The sequence below is a fragment of the Sciurus carolinensis genome, chromosome 1 (assembly GCF_902686445.1).
Source record: "Sciurus carolinensis chromosome 1, mSciCar1.2, whole genome shotgun sequence".
In the NCBI taxonomy this organism is placed as follows: Eukaryota; Metazoa; Chordata; class Mammalia; order Rodentia; family Sciuridae; genus Sciurus; species Sciurus carolinensis.
Window position 1 is genome coordinate 143,984,189 of NC_062213.1, and position 19,785 is coordinate 144,003,973.

The window sequence follows — 19,785 nt, forward strand, 5'->3', positions numbered from 1 at the left end:
TTAGTGAACTTAAGCAGCTATCAGAATACAGACAACAAAATGAAAATAGAATATTTGCACTACACGTTGGTTTTTGATTTTTATTTTGTTGTTGTTCTTCTTTTGTCAGAATTCTGGAGGCAACCGAGAGGTATTGAGGGCATGAGAGCAAAAGAAAAGAAAATCTCTACTGGTTCTGTTTTGATCTGATGATTCTGTAATTCATTTAGTAAGAATGGCATTAGGCTATACTGAAAATACCAAAACATCTTACCAGGACAAATTTGAAAGTCAATTCAATAAAAAAAGAACTGATGATACTATTCATTTCAGTATCTTACAGATAAAATGACTGAACTGGAAATGATTAAATACTAAACTAATTTTAAAGCCCATTTTTATAGCTTAGACTGAATATTATCAGAGATATGTTTTAAAGTAACAATGACCTTTTGGTTTAAGAAGGTAATTGAACTTCACATTGCGCTATGTTCCTGCCCAAATTCCCATTGCCATGACCAAATAAGAAGCACCATATATGTTGCCAATTTTGTCAAAGGAAGGAAAGAGTTAAGAAGGGATCAAAAATAGAGAATAGGGGAATATGTGCACCCATGAAGTTCTCTGAGATGTAAAGTGGGAGCTGGTACACCATGTGGCGGACAGTGACTCATTTCCATGCTGCCCTTGGCACAGTAAAAGTAGTCAAGGCTACTCCGGCTCAGAGTGAGGGCCACAATGAATCAGAGGGAGGGAGTGCACCAGGTAACTGGACTGTAGTCATACTTACGGAAAGAGGCTATTCAGCAAAACCACGGACTTTCCATCCACACATAAGAGGAAAACTACTCTCACTCAATTTCAAAATACAGAATTGCAATAAAAACAGATTTCTCTAGATTAGTGTTGTAGAACTTTTGTAGAAAAGAAAAAGACATACAATGCATGGAAAGATAAGTCCTATGAATAACAAATCAAGGAACTCTGATATTCTTGTAATAATCATTGCATAAGAAAATAACAAAGTAAGCAGAAGTACAAACAGAAAAAAGAAAATTTCAATGAGGTAAAAAATCAAAATTGAGTCAGATTCAAGAGTACCCTGAATATGAGCAAAAAGTTTCAAAAATATTCCCACACCAAAATAAATTTCAAGAATAATCCTACCAGCAACCTCTCAGAAAGGAAAAGAATTAGATTGACTTCAGACTTCTTTATAGAGCTACATGAAGAAAACAAAGTAGAATAATGTTGACACTTTTAAGGAAAAACTATTTAGATATAAGAATTCACTAATCAACAAAACTATTAACCAAGGGAAATACCTTTTCAAACATATAATTTTTAAAGAAAGTCTTCTTATTCTTCACATTAAAATCTAACTACACTCCAGCAGATCTAGAAATCAATTAAAATCATAAACATTAGAATGGGGGGAAATAAAATCAAAAAGAAATTACAGAAATAACAAAGTCAATAGAACAAAATGTCAGTCAAATTCCACAAAATTGTTCACTGTTCATAGCATGATTAAGAAACAATTCATTCAACATTTAATAAATTTTATGGATTTCTCATTATGTGACAGAAACTATACTCTGTATATGCAATGATTAGCCAGAAGAACATACCCATATCCTAACCAAACTTCTGAAAATGTTGGAAATACGTTCAGAAAATGGAAAAAATAACAATCTGAATCTAAATCCAAGTAGGATGTTCCATTACAGTATGGCCAAAAATGTTCCTATGAAATCAACCTTCACTTAAATAACAACTAAAAGTTCTGAAAATGAAAAAAACACCACCACCACATGAAGACACTGGGGAGCAGCCAAAAACAGTCAAATTCTGGAAAAGATTTGGTATATAGGAAAAGGATAAGTGTCCCATTCACAGTTTCTGGCACACCCCAATCTGTGCCATGCAAAGTAACTAAACCCCTGATACAAAACTCACAGTATTTGCAGCCTGAAGAATCAGATGATAGAGTTAAGAAACAAGACAGGAACAAAGGGAAAACCCCAATGTTTACATAAAATCTTACCAAATCGTGGGCTGACCCTTGAACCACACATGCATGGGGCAGACCTCCATGCAATCTATGTAAAAATAGAAGAATTTAACTAATATTTGAGCTGCTTTGATAGAAATAGAGTTTGCGATTTGAGATTGATCAAATTAATTCCCTGTTAAACAGCAACATTAATACTCTTCAGAGAAGTATAACAGAATGCAATCTCTCTCACAATGTCTGAGATATAATTCAATAATACTCAACAAAGAAACAGGGAAACCTGAGTTACTATTAAAAAAAAAAAATTAAAACCAACAGAGATTTGATTAACAAAGACACTGGAATTAACCAAGAAATGTAAAGAAGCTAATATACTTTACTATAATACAATCAGGTTTTTTTGAGAGAATAAGTTAAGTGGTAAATTTCTGTATTGAGAATTTGGATATAATTAAAAAGATAAATAAAAATAGAAAACTTAAATGAAACAATAGTCAGAATTTTAAAAAAAACCTAAAACTCTTGTCAAGAAAAACATGCTGAAGTGATGCCAAATCATCATAAGTCAGCTACATTTAAATTCCTTAATTTTTTCTTGTACATAAAAAAGAATAATTTTTCCTTTGATTTTTAAAACAGGTATAATTGTAGTGTTGGAAGTAGAAGATTAAATTGTAAAAGAAAATTTGAAACTAATATAACATTTAAACACAAAAAATGACTCTCAAAAAATATATATAAATGGCCAATAACTGCATGAAAAGATGAGCAACATCATTAGTCATTAAGAAAATGCAAATCAAAGCTACAATGAGTTACTGTTTGACATTCCTTAGAGCAGTTATTAAAAAATAAACAAAAATAACAAGTGTTGGCAAAAATCTGGAGTAATCAGGACTCTTACACATTCTTGGTAGGAATGCAATATGGTGTTGTCCCTGTGGAAAACAGGTAACAATTCCTTAAAAAAGTAAATAAACATAGAATTATTACACAACCTGGAAATTCCACTCCTAGTTACATACCCAAAAGAACTGAAAACCAGTGCTCAAAAAAAACTTTGTACTCCATAGCCAAAGGGTGGAAATGACCTAAATGTCCATGAATAACAAATGGATTTTTTAAATGTGGTATCTACACATAAATTAATATTATGTTGTCACAAAAAGAAATGATGTACTGATACATGCTACAACATAAACTTTGAAAACATTAGGCTAAGTCAAAGAAGCCAGACATGAAAGACATGAAAGATTCCATCTATACAAAATATCCAGAATAGGCAAATCCATAAAGACAGAGATGAGGTTAGTAGTTTTCAGGAGCTTCAAGGAATGGGAAATGAGAAATTATTATCCATCGGTAAGGATTCCCTTTTGGTGAGATGGACAAGTTCTGTACCAGGTAGTGGTGATGATTGCATAGTATTGTGAGTGTCCTAAATGTTACTGAATTGCACCTAAATATGATTAAAATGATGAAAATTATGCTATGTGAATTTTTTCACAATAAAAAAGTACCAAGATTAGTATTTTCTTACTTTTATAGTATATAAAAACAATAAGATATTATATACAATAAAATCAAAAGTTTTAAAACCTTAGAATATAACAGATGCAAAGCAGTAATATGCTGAAATTCACAAATATTATTTAAAACATGACTTTGATAGAAAGATAGATCATGATTGATAAAGGGAATAATAAATTGAGCACAAGTCTTAATAAAATGTGAAGGGAATGAGAACTGTACACAAAGCTAAAGATAGAAAAATAAAATGGGATAAAGAGTCCATAAAGATCCAAACACAGATAAGAATTTCATATGTAATAAGCATTGGAGTTTAAAACAGTTGCAGGAAGATCCTTCAATAAAGTATTTGAGGGCAACAAGTTAACTGTTCAAAATAAAATACAGATAAGTTACTTGAAAATTAAACCATAACCAATAAACCATAAATGCATTATAAACATAAATAAAAATAAAAAGGCAAAGTACTAGAGGAATAAAAGAAATGAATACTGATACATCACCTTATTCTGAAAAAAAAAAAAAAAAAAAAAACATTTCTTAAACCTTAAACAAAAGGCAGTATCCACAAAGGAAAGTAGTGGTTAATTTCCTACTTATAAACAAAAACACCAAAGAAAAAGGCAATTGCTTTTACAACTGATTTTATAACTATTTTAATATATCAGAATAATCTCTTCTTTGCTGCCCAGAGTTCTTATAAATCACATAGAAAAATAAAAATTCCCATACATTCACAAAACAAAGGAGATAATGTTCAATCAACATAAGAGAAAAATGTTTAACCACTCTATTCATCAAAGAATTAAAATTATACATTGTCCTTATTAGAATGGTAATAGTTGTCTCTGGATAATGGAATTTGGAAGATATGTTTTTATTTAATTGACAGTTTGTTATATTTTTTAACAATGAAATTTTTTGTAAGTACTGTTGCCTAAGGCCATCAGTATTATGAACAATTAACTAACAATGATTGTTGTTCTAATATCTTGAACAGTGCCTGACACACAGTAGGTGCCCAATGTTTATCAATTCAGTTAATGAATAATTACTGGTGAATGACTAGTTTAGAAGTGACAGCTCTCTTCTGTAACACCATTATTCATTTACTAAATAATTTTAAAACTGGCAAAATCATTAGCTGACAACATTATCATTTAATAGTAACAGCAACAATAATGATAATAATATAATAACTGAAGAATATGTACTTCATACGTGTCAGACACCATTTTAATATATTAATCTATTTAATCCTTACACCAAACCTATACAATGGATGCTATTACTGTACCTATTTACATATGAGGAAATATAAGCACATAATGGTTCAAACCATATGGTCACAAAGTGGAAGAAACAAAACTGGAGCCCAGACTCTAAGTCACCACACTATGCTACCTCTCCAAGAGCTAAGACCTTCAGCTTTTACTTCACATAAGTTTTGAACTCTTTGAAAAAAGAGCTTTATCTTTCACTGTGTGGTACCATTCACAACTCCATGTATAATGCCTTATAATTAAAGGTCTCAACAATTTTTGCTAATTTTGACGTGATTCGAATTACTTGAAAATTAAGATCTTAATAAATTATAGAATTACAATTACAAATCACTTAAATGTTTGAACAGAATGAGATTCAAAAGATTAGCATCTCCAATCTTTACTTCTGATGAGATAATGAAATAAGGAGTAATAATCTGAAATTGAAGTGGAAGTAAATGCCCAAGAAAGTTTTCTGAAGCTATGAGCTTCTTCCCTAATATAACCAGCCTTTCTTAATGTAGGAGAAAATGGAAAACAACTGAACTAAAAGCAAATTATTATTTTTAATCAAGATGGTGAGCAGCAATAACAGAATTAGAATGAGTGTTTTTATATTTTGTCGTGCATTTACCATGTGCCAATCACTTTTATGAGATTTTAGGGAGATCAAACCATTTAACATGATAGTTCCTCTGAGTAAGTACTATCATGAGAATCAGTTCACAGATGTCAAAAATTAACTCCAAGGTCATAGCTAAGAAGCAATAAGGCTGAGATTCAAGTTCTTAGCCTGTTCTCAGCTACATTCATCTCAAGGGAAGGCTTAATTTGGGACAGTGCACAAAAAGCTGAAATAATTGCTTTTATATAATCCAACTGTCTTTGTCTCCTTTGCCATCACACCACAGCCACACTCCGTCCCAGCATTCCACAGTCTGAATTTTATTTGGGGATTCAAGAGCTGAGGAGTGAGGAAAACCACATCCCTGTCTGCATAACCCACAACTGCATCCACTCCTCTGTGGCATTAACACCCTTACACCCAGGTCAGGGAAACAGAATGACAGGTTCACACAAGCTCTGAAAGGTATATTTACAAAAATCAAAGACAAATTTCTTTTATTGGATGATGTCCTCCCTGAATACAGATAAATGACATTGATGTATCAGGTCAAATCAGTGTGGCTAAAAGAACCTCCCACAGCATATATAAATGGAATGAATTTTATATACTTCCTCTAAGTATCAGTCTGAACAAATAATATTAAGACTGGCAACCCAAGGAGATTTGGAACACAGCAACATCTTAAATTGTTTTTCAAATGTGCTGGGTCTTAATATAAAGCCCCAAACACATTAAACTAGAAAATTTTATACCCATGAGGGTATAAATTTAATCCACATGTTTCTGATTTGCTTGGGCTTAAATCATTCAACTAATGTTTTGTAAGTGCCACCTCCGTGTCCATGACATCTTTGGGCATTTTTATTAGTCTTTCTCTTTAAAAACAGGAAGTCGTTTTTGCCAAGAGTAAATGACCCTAAAATAACAAAGCATTTCAGACCACCATGCTCATTTTAAGCAACAGATTTTTGTGTAATTTCTCAACCCGGCAGTGTCTTTCTAATTGATTGACCTTCAATTGGCCGATTTTACACCACATATATCCTTGGAGGAAGATGATATTCTCTTCAAATGAGTTCAATTTCCATATATTTATCTAATCAAACCTTAAGCCTTACGTGTAAAATACCTGATACGTAGATAAGGCATGGACAAATGGACTTCTGGATCATTGCCCTTAGGCGGACTCGTCAGGAAATAAACTGAGACAGAACTCTGCCTGCAGGAAGCTTTCTGGAGAGTTGGAAGCAGCCAGGGTAGCAGAATTGAACAGAAGCAGACGTGCCCAGCAGATGTAAGGAAAGCCCTCAGCAGATGCCTCAGCAAGCTCTGAAGATGAAGAGGTCTTCAGATATGTACCAAATGAGGTGAAGAGCAAGGGCCTTGTATCTTCACATTCATCTGTCACCATTCACACGCAGAATGACCACAGAGACCCTGGGATACAACCTTGGTCAAGGCAGGCACCATCAGCTGATGGAAATTTTCCCAAATAACACTCCCCCAAAAGGAGAATCTGGGTGGGGTACCATGAGATCTTCTAAAAAGAGCTTTCAGATTTTTCTGAGAATTAATCATTAGTGAACATAAAACCTACCTCATCTTCTAGTGTCAACACTATGAATGGAACTATATATGTTCGTTCAATCAGCTGCTGAAGACATGACGTTAGTAAGGCCATTTTTCAGACAAATTTCAACATTTAGTGCAGAGATTTCATTTTATAACAACAACATGCAACATCTGGAAGTCTTTATTCAATGTAATTTACTTCTCTTGTCCCCTGACATGACTCCCTCAAAGATGAAACACCAATAAAAAACAAATATAACATGAAAAAATTGTGTGGCTGTAGAGTAAAAGTCAGTGCTAAAGACGATGGGGCAAAATTAATCCAAATTTCTATTGCCTAATATTTTCCTTTGCCTCAATACTTTGCATTCAATACTTGGTTTATTAGTTTATTCATTCAACAAACACCAATTAGTTACTCACTCTCTTTAGACACTAAAACATAGAACCTTACCACCACGTACAGAGACTAACAGAGAAAATGACACATCAACAAATTATTATAATATCATAAAAGTAAAATACCAAAACTAATTCACTGGTTCATCTGTGAAATTTCTCTAGATGCTCACAAAAGTCCTAAATTCTAGCCCCAGATTGAAACTTCAGAATGCTGGGGATTCTCCTGGACTTTTCCTTCTGTTGATACCCTCAGGGAACCTCCATACAGAGACGTTCCCTTCTCAGAGCTCTCCGAACCTGGTCACAAACTGGAAGCATTAAAAATATTCCTGGAGCCTACTCGACAGATCCTGATCTCAGTCATGAAGTGAATTCAAAGTGGAAACAAGTGTAGACAACCGAATGCAGCCTCCTTTACATGAAATTCATTTAACAAATATTTATGGATACCATTTATGTGCCCAGCATTGCTCTGGGAGCTGGAGATGTAGCAATCAACAGGGTCTCCTCCCTCAAGCAGCTTGCATGCCAGGGTAAAACTCAAAACCACCAGATGAACCAAGAGATCTGTACTATATGATCAGATACTGACAAGTGCTATAAGGGAAATAAAGCAGAGGTAGGAGACAGAGAGGAGAAGAGAAATCTTCCTTTCTAAAATAGCCTAAGTAGAAGAAGGAATATTTGAGTGATCAGAAAAGAGAAAGAGATAAAACCACAGAAATGCCAAGAAGAGAGTGTCCAAGCAAGAGAATGCCAAGGTTGGGGATGAGGGGTCTCCCACATCTCCCAGAACCACTCCTCTGCCAGCTACTCTCATTATCCTCATGCCCCTCCAAAGTGAGAAATAAACCAAAACGACCGCATTTATAAAAGAGCCCTCTTGGTTTTAATTAAGTGCAATACATTAGAAACCCTCTTAAGTGGTATAATCAGATCCAATATTGGATTAGCTAACCAATTTTTTAATTTGGAAAATAATTTAACAATTGTGTATATACACATACACAAATGTACACTTTTATGTTTATACAGAAGTACATACTATATATATATATATATATATATACACATGCACACACACAATTTATACATTTTGCACCTTTTCTTTTCACTTAAAACACAGAGAGGGACATTCATTCACCACCCTTTTGATATTAAGTGCAGACACACACACATATTCCCGTTACGTTATTTTTAAATATAATGATGAGAGTCAGCTTTCAAAGAGAACAATCTTCACTTAACAGGCAAATGTCCTATGATGTCACATCGCTCCATCATTTGCCATGATGGCTGTAAAAACTGGTCATTACAATGCCAGTACCTTTAAGTAATTTCAGTCAAAGTTCAATTAACAATCCAGTTCTGTGATCTTGTTTTGATAATCACCCTCGAAACCAAATGATGGTTAACTACACTGACTAGAAATATTAGCATAAAGTAACTCCCTTTCAAAAGTCAAACTCAAAATCTACATATGCAAGAGGACACTTTCTTGGATAAACTCAACTACATAAGAAATCGTTTTGCTTTTTATATACTTTATAGTTTTCCTCTATGCAAAATGATCCTGTTTCCCTAAAGAGATGATAAAACAAACAACTGGCCTTCTAGTAAAAGACAGCTGAAGTTTAACAGTTCACAAGTCTGCAGTTGCTGACTTAGGAAACATTAAAAATTACTATTTGGTTTCAGTATTTGCTTAACTCATACCTACAAAACTCAGAATCCATATTCTGGTCAATCATTTCCAATCTCTTGACATTCATACTACTTAAGTTACGTCAATCAGTCAACAAGTATTTAACGCTCTGCCAAATTGGTGAAATACACATAGCAATAATAATAAATCCCTCTTAGTGTTATGTGTTCTGGAAAGATAGCATTAAAAAGAACCATTACATGTATAAAGGCATAAACAAAGAATATTAAGAAAATATTCCTTGAAAGTGCTGGTAAATATTCCCCCACGAAACAGAAACATCAAAAAGAACCTCCTTGAGATCATTTACCAAGAAAAAAATAATTTGCCTGTGAACCACACAAGGTAATTTTAAAATTCTTTTTGACTCTCAAAAATGTTTGAAGTTAATATGTTTCTACATGGCACTGTAAGCTAAAAGGCTATTATAGTTCCTCACGTTTTTCAGTTACGACTATAATTAAGTGAATTTATATGAGTTAACCATGTTTACAATTATGAAACCCAGACACTGTAAATTTTTAAAAGTCAGTAATAAGTTATATTTTAAGAAAATGCAATGTTTATACAACATTTCTAAATCTCAATTTCTTTAGGGGGAAGAAAAGCACATTTTCCCCATTGGGAAAATAAAGCATATTACATTTTTTTCTAATTTCCTGAGTTTTTGGGTTTCTTCATTGTTGGAGTAGATTTGATTTAAATCATATTCTGAATATATTTTCTAGAGGAAACAATTTCATTTTCATGAATTTTTTCTGAAATGTTTGTAGACAGTTTATAGGACAGTGAAACTATTCTGCACGGTACCACATCGGTGGACAGATGTTATTATACATTTGTCAAAACCCATAGAATGTACAACACAGAGAACTTTAAGATAAACAACAGACTGTAGGTAATAATAATGTATCAACATTAGCTTATCAGTTTGCATCAAATGTGCCTCATTAATGCTAATGTTAATAATAAGGGTCATTGTGTGCAGGGAGGGGGGTTGCTGGTTAACTGGTTTATTTTTCTATAAAACTAAAACTACTCAAAAACATTAAAGCCTATTATAAAGAGAATTCAAACAAACATCGCCATCATTTAACCCTTGTATTGGTTAAATAAAATTCAGTCTATAAAATTAATATCCAGTATAAATCTGAACAATTTTAGATATTATGCCATTATTAAGTTTAGATGCACTGTATCCTGTCAAGTACAGACAAATATCTGCACCTTTCCCACTTCCTTCTCTCGTATATGCACTGCTACCTCTATTTCAGAGTAAGACTTGAAAATGACAGTGAACACAGGTAAAATAATGTGTTCAGATGTTCATTCAAATTACAAATCCAATCACTCAAACTTATCAGAGAAAAGGCACATGCTGCAAAGTAGTCCATTGGCCTGAAGGCTGTCACCATTATAGTTAACTATGGGAATCTAAAAACTTGGTTGTAGAGGTACTTTTAAAAAGTAAGAAGCCGGAGGTGGGCAGGAGAAAGGTGGCTTCATCATTAACACCTGTGCAAATCCTCCAGACATTTTAGGAAAAAAGAAAAATGTTTCAACTGAGGTATCAGTGTTGGTTATTTTGGTGTTTTCAAGCCTGAGTTTCTCACTAGGGTCACATTTACACCTGCCTGAATCCCTAAGATTCAGTTAAGGTCATATCAACAAACTTACAAATTCCTTGTTCAGAAATTACCATGAAGACCAGCCTCCACAGAAGGAGCTAAGACTGCAAAGAATCCTTGAAACAACTCAAAATATCAATCCATTAAGGAGAATCTGTGGTATACCTATTACACATCTAACACAGAAATAATTTCACGCTTAAAAGCATTTTACAAGTATTGACAGTGGCCATGGATGTCTCAATAACTCAGTCAAAGAGACAGCAGAGCTCAGAAAATGTTCCATAAAAATGAATTGTTTCCATTAGAAAATGTGACCAAAATATGAATCAAATCATAATATCTATTCCAACAATGAAAGAAATCAAATATTCAGGAAAGGAAATTAGAGAAAAGAGTAAATTCAAAATACCCAAGGCAAGAGAATAAAATTTCACTTTCTTAAGTCTATCACTCCTATTTCTCAAAGTCAAAAGCCAGAACAGAATTTTTAAGATTCCTCAGAACGATAATACAAATGATAACTTCAGTTATCCAGATTATCTCCTTTAATGCACTACCTCATTGCTTTAAGGTTTCCTCCAAAGCTATGACTATTTTGTAAGTTCCTGGAATATTTTTGAACACTTTTCTCAGTGTCTTCATATTCCCTTCACAACTCACAAATCAATTTTAATTCACTCATAATTATTTTGAAAAGGTACTTTTTTTCAAAATTTAATTTAGAAAATGAGGAAGAATCATTCCCCTTGTGGAATTAATTTAGTCAAGTGGCATAAATTAAGCACCTCAAAAAGTACCTCAACGCGATTCCAAATGTTGTTAAAACTCATCTTTTTCAATTCAAACAACTATGCTATAAGCATAGATCAATCAAACAACTACCATAAGCATAAATTGCTAATCCCTAACTTCAGCCTTCACTTCCAAATTAAAATACCTGACCTTACTTTGATTCACCTAAAGCCTCCTAAATTGATTTAAAAAGCAAGTCTCAAAAGGTTGACTTGTCACTAATAGACTCAGTCCCCTCCTGACTGGGTCCTTATAATCTGGCCAACTCAAGAACTACATGAAATTTTTTTAAATAATGTAACAATTCAAGAGCCTAAATTCAAATTGTGAGGCAATAAGTTGAATAGAAATGAAAAACTATTAGAAAAGCAGAAGTCATTTTGTTAAATAAATCAACTCTATCCTGGGATATGTCTGCAGTAACACTCTTTATGAATATTTATGTGTACAAAAATTATCAGGATTATTTATCAAAACTGCACTGGCAACAATGGTTGGACAATGAGTCTGTTTGGGACCTTGGAAAAATACATTACTAACAAGCACCTTCATGCCACCACCTGCCACAACCTATACCTTGCCTCTACCTTTGTCTTACCTCTCCTTTTGCCTCACTCACACCTTTTTCTAAGCTGTGTTATTATCTCTGGACGCCAGCCCACTTCTTAATTATTGCAGAGGAGGTAATGAAAATAATCTTTGCTGTCACTTGCTCCCTACAGAAGGATCTTTTTTTTTTTTCCTCTTTCATGGCATGCTATCATTCTTTCCATCATAAAGTAAAATACTGGGAGGAATTAAATTCATGTCATCTTTCATAAGTGTTATTTTGTTTTTTTTTTTTTCTTCTATCTAGAATGTCACATGAATGATTTGGGTTTGTTACTAATCCCTAATGTTAGCCTTCATTTCCAAATTAAAATACCAAGCTATCACATATATCTGCTGGCTAACTTGTTTTTTTAAAAAAAAAGATGAAAGAAAAAAGGAAGGGTCTCTGATCCTCCTATCAACCATACTTCTCCCAGGCTATCAGCATTGTTCTCAGGATTAGTACACTAATGATTTCTTCACTTCAATTATCCATATAGTTCACCTGAACTATCCAACTATCTGAAATCACCATATTTTATAAGTTGAGACCTAGTCATTACCGGTTTAAAAGAACTTAGTAGTTACTAGTCTTTATCTGCAAATTAAAAATCTGGATTACTTTCTGTCAAAACTTACTAGACTCTGATCCAATGTTGTGTTATAATTGGTCATTTTTTAGAAAGTAATCATAATCGGTATATTAAAAATGCATTACTTCTGTTAAAACTACTTTACTTCTACAGTACTGCATGCAAACAGGTAACACCATGGTTAGAATTGTTTAGCAACACATTTCTTTCAAATCAAAGCCTATGAAAATAAAACCAAGTATGTAATGCATAGCTTAATTCTAAGCCAGAGCTTGAGTGCTGAAATCAGTTTTGAGGAAGAGGAAATTCCAGCATTTGAAAGACTGAAGTTCCAGACCAGCAACTTTAATAAAGACAACAAACCTTGTATCAAACATGGAAAACCCAAGAAAGCAGAAATTGTCAAAACTTGAGGGTCTTACCAGAAATGGACTCCAGCAAATGCAGGATACACACATTATAGCCAGGAGCTGGATGACCATTTCAAAATGATGAGACCTGCCTTGTCTGTGCTGCTGACTTTTATATTTAACTTTTAAAAGTGTAATTCCTGTAATGGCATTACACAAGAATGAAACACCAAGGGCCAAGAGCCCCAAAAAAGAAAAAAGTAGAAGGTAAAATCTATCTTCCCAATCTTCAATATGTTCAGTGTTGTAGAAACACCAAGTCCTTGATGCTTGAATTTTATAGTCTCGATGCCCAAGGATAGGCAGCAAAGCAATAAAAACAGCGAACAAGCACACGCCACTCAACATCATTTTCACATGTGTGGATGTAATTTTCGTAGAATGAAATATTGGTTTGGTGACTCCGATACACCGCTCAATCGCCATCACACTGCCTAGAAAAAGTGGGCACAAACCAGAGAATACCATGCAGATACCAAAAACACTGCAAAGGACATTTGATTGATCAAAGCGAATCCAGTCTTTATCAGATGCATATACAAATACTGCTATAGTTCCATTGATGAGGTGACCAAAGAAGTCTGTGATTACCAAGCCACTAGCCAAAAGCAGAAATGATGCCTTGGACTTCTGTCTAAACCTCTGATATGCCTTCATGAGAATGGCAATGGCAAGGCTGTTTGACAAGATTCCCACTGTCATGAAGATTATTGAAAAAAATACTGAAAGTCGGTTTTCTGTCTGGCAGGTTGTATTTGAAAGGAACCCAGCTGCAGGAGACACTGGCTGTTTGGAATTGTTCATGGACATTGTTGTGGAGATAACAGCTGGCTGCTCAAGTCATCTCTCTCTCAAAACTGTGCAGGTTTGCAGTCCAGACATCTGTAGCATAAGAGAGGAATTTTAAATACCAAATTACCGATCATCTGACACTTAAGACCAAAGTATCCCAGCACCCTGTGGTGGGATCGGATTTGTCTGGCCTAGGCCTATGATAAGCAAGGTTGCATCATACTGAAAGTAGCACCCATCTGTTTTTGGTTTTTTTTTTTTTTTTTTTTTTTCTTTTCAAGGTTAAAAAAAAAAGTCAAAATTGAGAGCCCTTGGTTATCTTCCCTCTGCAAATGGGCTCGAGTGCTGATTTCACTCAAGCCCAAATCCTCAATGTCCTCCGGACGCTTAACTGACACATTCAAACTTTAAAGGTTTGCAAAATACTAACAAGATTCTATTTAAAAGCATAACAATCTATTTAAATAAATCATTTTTAAATTGCTTCTCCTTTTTCTGAAAGACTTTGTCCCCAAACTGCCGGTTATCCCCCAGGTGAACCACCTCTTTGTCAGGCAGACATATCAGTCTTCATTAAAGTTTGGGAGGGGGACCAACAAGCTCATGTTAAATGGAGCGTTTCTCAATATGTTTCTAAAACCTAAGTCACATAACACACGTATGGACTCCTGGAAGGCAGAGCGGTGAATCTTTGGGAAGGTTTTTCTGATCTAGTTACACCTGTGCAGAAATCCTCCTTTCTGATGATGAAAGGGGAGGTTCGCGCTTGCTCTGGGCACATCTGCCAAACTGCTGTTAAGTCACAGCTTCAGAGAAGCAATATTCAATGCAAAGTATTTTTGCTCTGTCCCCAAGGAGTTGAGTCCTGAGTCACAGGCACTAGATACACACTACGATAATCCCCCTGCCTGAAGTTGATTCGATTGGCGTTTCCCAAGTTGCTTTCCGGGAGGCTGGGAATCACGAAGCCAGTCTTTCCTGGGACCGAAACGGCCCCAATGGAGCCGGTTGGGCTACTCGGGGGACGGCTGCCTCCTCTAGGTCTTACTCACAGTACAACTTTCGCCTGTCACTAACCCTGCGGCCCCCAGCTTCTGCTTGCAACATATTCCCTAAACCTACTAAGTTGCTGAAACTTTCTGCAGTTGCTCAAACGCCAGAGATTGTTTTCCCTCCCACCCTGCCTGGGGGGCGCCAAAGGCTTGCCAAAGGCCTGAGCCGGCCCGGGTGAGGACACGAACTATAGCCGGCAGGGAACCACAGGGAGAGAAAGGGATCTTCCCTTTCGCCTATTTTGTCATCTGAGATCCCTTCTACCTGGTCCCCATCCGCCCAGCTCACAATCGGGACGGCCAGCCCGAACATCCTTCTTTATCTCCCCAGCTTAGGGAATCTGGTCCAAACTTGTTGCCAAGCGCAGCCTAAGGTGTCCTCCAGCGCGGTCGGCTGCATCTACCGCCCGGCGTCTCAGGAAGAGGGTGGGTTAAACCTGGGTTGGGTTGAACAACGAGAGGTAGATGCATGGGAATCTAGCGGTTGGAGAGATGGTTACCTCGGTATTCTGGGCGGCCAGCTGGGCTATCGCCGGAGCCCCAGAGCGCTTAGGTCCGTGCACCATGGTGCTTTCAGCCTAGTACAGCCGCCACCGCAAGTTCCAGGGAGAGCAGCCCAGCGCTCCTGCTCCAGCACCGGCTCAAGTCCCGGCTCCAGTCCCACCGCTGGTCGGCTCTACGCGGTTGATCCTCTCACCGGAAATTTGCTGGCAGCCCCTCTGATCCCGCTGCACCTAGCTACGCTCGCAGCCAGGACAGGATGGAGGGCGCGGGTGACCTCCGCCCCTTCTTCTCTTTCCTCCCCGCCCCCTTTTCCACCGGAGAGGGACAGGGAGAGACTAGGACAGCGCCATCAGATGCTGAGGCCACCCCAAATGCAGCAGAGCTGCCTTCTAAGCCACCGGACTAGCTACGGAAAGTTTTATTTTAAACTCATTTTCAAATTAAAGGGGCCATTTTTGAGGGTTCAAGAGAAGAATCCGGAGAGCTGAGGGTAGTCTAGTTTGTCGGACTGTCAGACTGAACTCATTTCAAGTCCAGCCCGAAAAGGATAAAGAGAGTAGTTAGAAAGGGACTGCGTATTTGCGGGAGAATATTGTATTAGATCTCCCTGGTGAGTGAAAAACAGGCATTCCATTTAAGGGTTGTAAATGAAGGCACAGCCCTACAGTGTACCCTTAGAGTACTGAACTCTTTTCCTGCTGTCTAAGAAATGAGAAGGGAAATGGGTGAGTGACCTTCAGGGATTATAAACACCCACTGGTGAGAGAATTTCTAGTGATACGTAGACTCAAAGAAATGTGCATCTAACAAATTTTGTGGAGATCAGTTTAAAATGAAGTAAAGAAATATTCATATTTCATTAATAATTACTATTTGATCCATTTTAAAATACTGTGATTTCTTTTGATTATATCACATCCATATCTATTAACTGTCTCATTTTTTTGCAGCCTAAAACTTAGGCGAATCTATTGGGCTTTTGTTCTTTTTACTTTTATAAAATATTGCCACCACCTATGAGAAAAACGGGTGCCACATGGAAACAAGTGTCATTTCTCCATTCTGGAATCAGAAGCAGACTCTAAATTCCTGGAAATTGGAAAGGATCATAAAATGCAAAAGTGATGAGGTCAAATAAGTTAGCCATTAATTGTAGAAAAGAATGGCTGCAGTTTTCCCTTGTGGTAGATATTGAGATTTTTTAAATTGATATGATCATAACTTGTAAAAAAAAAAAAAAACTTACTTAGGTATGGCCAAAGAAGTGAATGTTTGGTTAATTAAATATTTTGAATGAAATATTATACCAAGATGGTCAGCATCCAAAGAACAACTGGGTAATAAACCACACTGAAAATGTGAGCAACACAGAGCATGGCTCTTTTCTTTAATTACATTTCATCACATTTCATTACAATTATTGGTTTCCTTATGTCTCTCCCACTGAAATGAATTCCTACAGGGGTCTCGTTCATCTCTCTAGCCTCACCTAGGACAAGGTGTGACCACTCAACAAATGTTGTTTAAATTAATAAGCCCTACCAGTAAGCATTTCCACGATTATAGTCTTGAAACTCTCAGTCTTTCACTGGAGCACCCAACAATAGCTGCTCTAGCTACTGTATTAAAAAAGAAAAAAAAATTATTAATGCAACATCAAATCATAATTATGTAATATATTAAAAAGAATAATTATAATTATGTATATATAAATATTAAATATGTATATATAAATACATAAATATGTATATATAATTATTTATATATAAATAATTATAATTATGTAATATATTCAAAAGAGTACTAATTTATTTTTCTAAGCATTGCATAACTCACATTATATTTTAAAATCTACTTTGCATATGTTATTGGAATTTCGAGTCTACTCTCTAACCAAGACATATTTCACCTGAGTATTAATAAGAGATCCTAAGTACCTACATGTGTTCTCCTAAAGATAGAATACATCACTATTAGTAAAGCAAGTTCCTAATCTGTAAGGCAGAATAAACAATTAACTCCCTTCAAAAATACACACACACACACACACACAGATATTATGCCTGGGCTTATGCAACCCAGAGCTGATCCCCCTATTCATAGTCCCCAAAGATGGGTCCTTGAGAACTGTTGAATCATCACATGAGGACAAATAATAAAACAAAAATCTATGGAAGGAGGGGCTCCTGAAAAGCAGTATAGTTTTATTGCTATTTCTGAGGAGCAGCATTCTAATAAAACTAATCGCTTGTACATCCATTCAAAAAGTTCACTGAGAATTTAGCATTGTGCCAGAACTGAGATACCTCTGTGTGAACAAAGACTACAAGCCCCTGCTCTGGCTTCTAGACTAGGAGAACACATCTAGTTTTGTGGCATGCATGCTTAAAACCTTGATGTGATTTTAGGTATCCAGGATTATCTTTTGTTAAATGGAGGCAAAGCTGATGCCAACCTGTATACAAGAAGATAATTTATGACAGGTGTGTGCTTGGCAATCCTGGTTCATGATTAGATATAGGATACTTTACTCAGAAGATGTGCATGCTATAAGTCAGAGAATAGGGATTTAGTGACATTGAAGTTGAAATAAGACTCCATAAAAATCAAGGGGAGTGCTGGAAATTGATTTTTGTTGTTTTAATAAAACTGTCTAGAAAAGTGTTAATTGGAATTTGCCATCAAGATTGATATTGGAAACATGCCCAGTTGGTAGTAATGAAAATAACAACTTTTGTCTTTTTATTTTTTGTTTGTAACTATTCGGTACATAAAAAGTTGTATGTGTGACACATTTGCAAAGAGTGAATTATAAAAATAAAATAAAATAAACCCATGAGCCTACTACCCAATTAAGCAAGAGCTATATTGTTTCCTAGAGCTGCTGTAACAAAGTACCACAAACTGGGTAATTGAAACAAAAGAAATTTATTGTCTTAGGAGTTTGGAAGATAGAAGTCCAAAAACAAGGTGTCAGCAAGTTTGGTTCCTCTAAGAGCCATGGGGGAGAATCTGCTCTAGGCCATTTGCTTATTTCTAGTGATAAACTTGGGTCTTCCTTGTTTCTAGATGCATCACTTCAATTTCAACTTTCATTTTCACATATCATTCTCTTTGTGTAACCATCTTCATATGTCCATCTTCTTTGTAAAGACTTCAGTCAATTTGGATTAGGAGCCTACCCTACTCCAAAATGGCCTGATCTTAACTAATTATATCTGCAATGATCCTATTTCCACATGAGGAAACATTCTGAGATAATGGGGGTTAGAACTCCCACATCTTTTTTGAAGAAAACAGTTTAGCCCATAACAAAGACTATGCTAGAATACTGACAATGGTATATCTATCTGTATACTTCTCCCTCTTTCCCATTTCTCTGTGTCCCTCCCCTAGCTAACCACTGTCCTGAATTTGTGCCATCATTCTCTCATGGTTTTATATAGTTTAATCACATAAAGAGATGAACAAATATATTATTTACTTTTCCTTGTTTTGTAACATAACCTTCTGCAACTTGCTTTTTCAGGCAGGATTTTTTAAAGTTATGCATATCAATATATGCAGTAGCAAATTATTCTTCTATAAAGTTCTATAATATCCCAATATTTGGATATTCGAATTGTTGCAATATTATCTTTTCATAGCAATTGGGTTTATTTCCCCAATTTTATAAAATAGTCTACTGTGAATAGTCTTGCACACATCACCTTGTATAGGAATTTCTCTAGGATATATACCTAAAATGAAATTACTGAGTCATGAGGCATGAGAATGTCTATGAGTTCCCCTTCATCCACATTCATGACAAAGCTTGCTTATGTCTAACTTTTAATTTTAACCAGATGGTTGTAAAATGACATCTTATTGTGGGTTTAAACTATATTTCCTTTTGTATCCATGTTTCTTCTCCTATGAGATGTCTATTCATCTCTTTTGTCTAATTTTTATTGGGTTTTCTTATTGATTATTCATTGTTCTATATAATAACCTTCTAAAAGTTACATGTTTTGCAAATGTCTTTGTCCAAATCAGTTTTCCTCTTTGTTTTCTTTTTACTTTTTTTTTAACAAGACTTAATTTTAATGCAGTCAATTTAAATATTTTAAATCTCATCTCTTGTATTGTATTTTAGCATTTTTGGTGTTGCATTTTGAAAGTCCTTCCATACCCTGAAGTGTAAAGACATTCTACTACATATTCTCTAAATATTTTATCATTTTGTCATTTACATTTAAATCTTTAAACTTTCAGAAAATGATTTTTGATTATGATGTGAGGGTTTTTTCTCCATATGGATAACTAATTTTGTAGTGTCATTA

The 19,785-nt window shown here is 35.3% G+C and overlaps 1 protein-coding gene across 1 annotated transcript in view; it reads right to left on the minus strand.

The window, feature by feature from the left end:
- Ptgfr (prostaglandin F receptor) overlaps positions 1 to 15,726 on the minus strand; it is a 41,230-nt gene extending 25,504 nt beyond the window's left edge. The window contains 2 exon segments of the mRNA XM_053743432.1: positions 13,128 to 13,997; positions 15,460 to 15,726. Of these exon segments, the coding sequence (XP_053599407.1) occupies positions 13,128 to 13,925 (798 nt within the window). The 5' untranslated portion in view covers positions 13,926 to 13,997; positions 15,460 to 15,726.
- Between the last annotated feature and the right edge of the window lie 4,059 nt (positions 15,727 to 19,785).